The sequence below is a fragment of the Gavialis gangeticus genome, unplaced genomic scaffold (assembly GCF_001723915.1).
Source record: "Gavialis gangeticus isolate Ggan-Ray unplaced genomic scaffold, GavGan_comp1, whole genome shotgun sequence".
NCBI lineage: Eukaryota > Metazoa > Chordata > Crocodylia > Gavialidae > Gavialis > Gavialis gangeticus.
The window spans coordinates 34,890,044-34,892,498 of NW_017729001.1; the positions used below are offsets into that span (position 1 = coordinate 34,890,044).

The following is a 2,455-nucleotide window of genomic DNA, read 5'->3' on the forward strand; positions in this document are numbered from 1 at the left end:
CTTCCGACCCTAGAAACTATGAAACTATGAAACCTTGTCTACCTTAGTTTAGAGAGGCATGAACTTTCATAGACAACAGCCCACTTCATTAGATGCTTCCTCATATGTAACGGTGTTGAACACCGTTTAAAAATAGGATCTATTAACCACATTAAAGAAAAAACATGTAACAGGTCATAATGCCATAAAAGATCAACCCATGACCCAGGCAATTTTCTTTCGCATTAAGTAAGAGAGGTAGAAACAAGACACCTGGTTTTTGTCTTTGCCTCTGAACATGAAGCAGTTCCATATATAATCACACTTAACATTTCAGGGTGCCTGCGTTCCTTTACCATTCAGGACCAGTAGTTTAGAACAATCACATGATTTCTCCACATAAAAAACACCTAGACAACTTTGTCTAGTCTCCCTGTTTCCTCAGCTGGGAGAAATGCAATTCCTTAACAACCACCAAGAGTGCTGGAGAGGGGGAGGTTGCCTACATGGGCTCATATGAACTTCCACAGCACTGCAGCGAAAGCAGACAACAGACCTCATTATTGCAGATCAAGTCTCATGATTTCTTACTCATGATTAATGCTAAAAATGATAATCCTGAACACTTGGTGGAATTAATCCATTACTGACTTTGACTCCTATACTTTCATTACCCCCACTTCCTGAGGATGCAAAGTCTTTAAACACGTGAATATTCAAACACTGCAGTCACTCTAAAGGCACAAGTTCTCTGTTATTGTGCACCACATGATCACTGTTCTAGGCCTGCCACAAAGAGCTGATACATCGTTGGTATGAAGCAAACACTGAATGATAATTTACACCGACCAAAACCTGCAAACAATGCAGCATTGCTGTCCTATGCTCTCATGAAAGCAATGCTTATTATGAGTAGCAGAGCAGCCCAACAGGCCTGATATAGAACTAGGAGCCAGGATATGTGGTTTCTAGTCCTTAGTCTGCCACTAATTCTGTGTGTGGCTTGAGGAAGCCACTGCATGTCATCGCATCTTGGGTCGTGGTGGTAGTGGTTATTAGATTATAATGCTTGGTGAAGCTCTTTGAGACCTAAATGGAAAGAAACTAACGATTGTTATTTTACACTTACAACTAAAAAAAACATCTCTATGGCTTTACTTCTTTCTGACTAATGCTATTACATTTTGGATTCAATCATGGTTGCAATCTACAGTAGGACCACTTGTTCAGTTGTTCTTTTAATTTCTGAAAATACTCTCAGAGGAACCCATCATCAGAGCAAAAGGTATGTGCCAGGTGGTTTAAAGGGTTCCAGTCTTTAAACAACAGAATCATTACAGTACGCGTGTTCCCTGTGGAGTAACTGTGATATTGCCCATCCTCTCTTACCCACCTCTGTCTGCTTATCACCCTACCTGTTACAAGTTGAGTCTAGGTTTATGTTCTTCAGCATAGAAACCAAGAAACCTTTACTTGTTTTGGGAGCTGCTCAGCCATGCCATTTTATGAGCATTCTTATATCAGGTCATAAAAGTGTCCCTAACTTTAAAAAAAAAAAAATGCTCAGTAGAAATTCAAGGTGCGAATAGGAAAAAAACAAAACAAAACAGGAAGATGTCCTTTAAAACCCCCAGTTTATGATGGTGAAGAGTCTAAAGTCAATTTCCTTTTCATCCTAATTATTTTTTTTCTGAATTTCTGATTTCAAGAAAAACATAAATCAACTTGGGCATGTTTCATGTACAAATTGAGGTTAAAGTTTCCAACAAAACCCCATGCCCAGAAGGCATCTTTATCTGCAAGGATAGTTCTGCTTACCTTTCTGGGGCCATCAGGACTTTTCAGCAGAGGCTGGTACTCCATTCGTAACTGTTAGGCTGGATTAGATTTCCCTTGCAAACTTTAATAAGCTATAGTACAAAGATGAGAGGTGCCACAGAAATGGACGTAGTTGTTATTGATGACTATTATCGTCACTGTAGGAAAACCTGGATTCCTTACCCCAGCTCTGCTACTCTTGGCTTTGTCCCTTTGACTGGCAGTTTTGTTGCAATAGAAATGTTCAACCCTCCAACCTCCTGCAAAGCCACAGTATCTTAAGAGTAAGGCAGCACAGAGCTTTCTGAACAATGCTTTTATATTAAACAGTGAACAAGTCCTTCATTTCAGTCACTCAGGGAGACATGCATATTAGCTGCATGTTAGTTATAGACATGATTCTGGCCAATAACAAAAGAAAAAGAACAGTTACCTTGTGATTTGGTGTCATATCTCCGGCTGCCGAGGAGCCCCTAATAGGTTCGTTGCTGCATTCCACTGATTAGACGTGGAAGTGGAGTTCACAACAGTGTGAAACCAGAAGACTTTGTCTTCAAACTAAACCCTTTAATCTGCTGGTCCTTTAGGCACCAGTAGGAAACAGCGAGTTTCTCATCTGACTAGGATTTAACTTGCTGCCCAAGAGCACTGTGCCAGA

General features: G+C 40.3%; 1 protein-coding gene across 2 annotated transcripts in view; it reads right to left on the minus strand.

Annotated features, from left to right (window-relative positions):
* LOC109290635 (solute carrier family 2, facilitated glucose transporter member 11-like) overlaps positions 1 to 2,455 on the minus strand; it is a 23,004-nt gene extending 20,549 nt beyond the window's left edge. Inside the window, exon 1 of one of the 2 annotated variants that reach the window (XM_019507362.1) lies at positions 2,231 to 2,455. In XM_019507362.1, the coding sequence (XP_019362907.1) occupies positions 2,231 to 2,248 (18 nt within the window). In that variant the 5' untranslated portion in view covers positions 2,249 to 2,455. Of the gene's footprint in view, positions 1 to 1,797 lie in introns of both variants that reach the window. The other variant, XM_019507361.1, reaches the window with a different exon arrangement.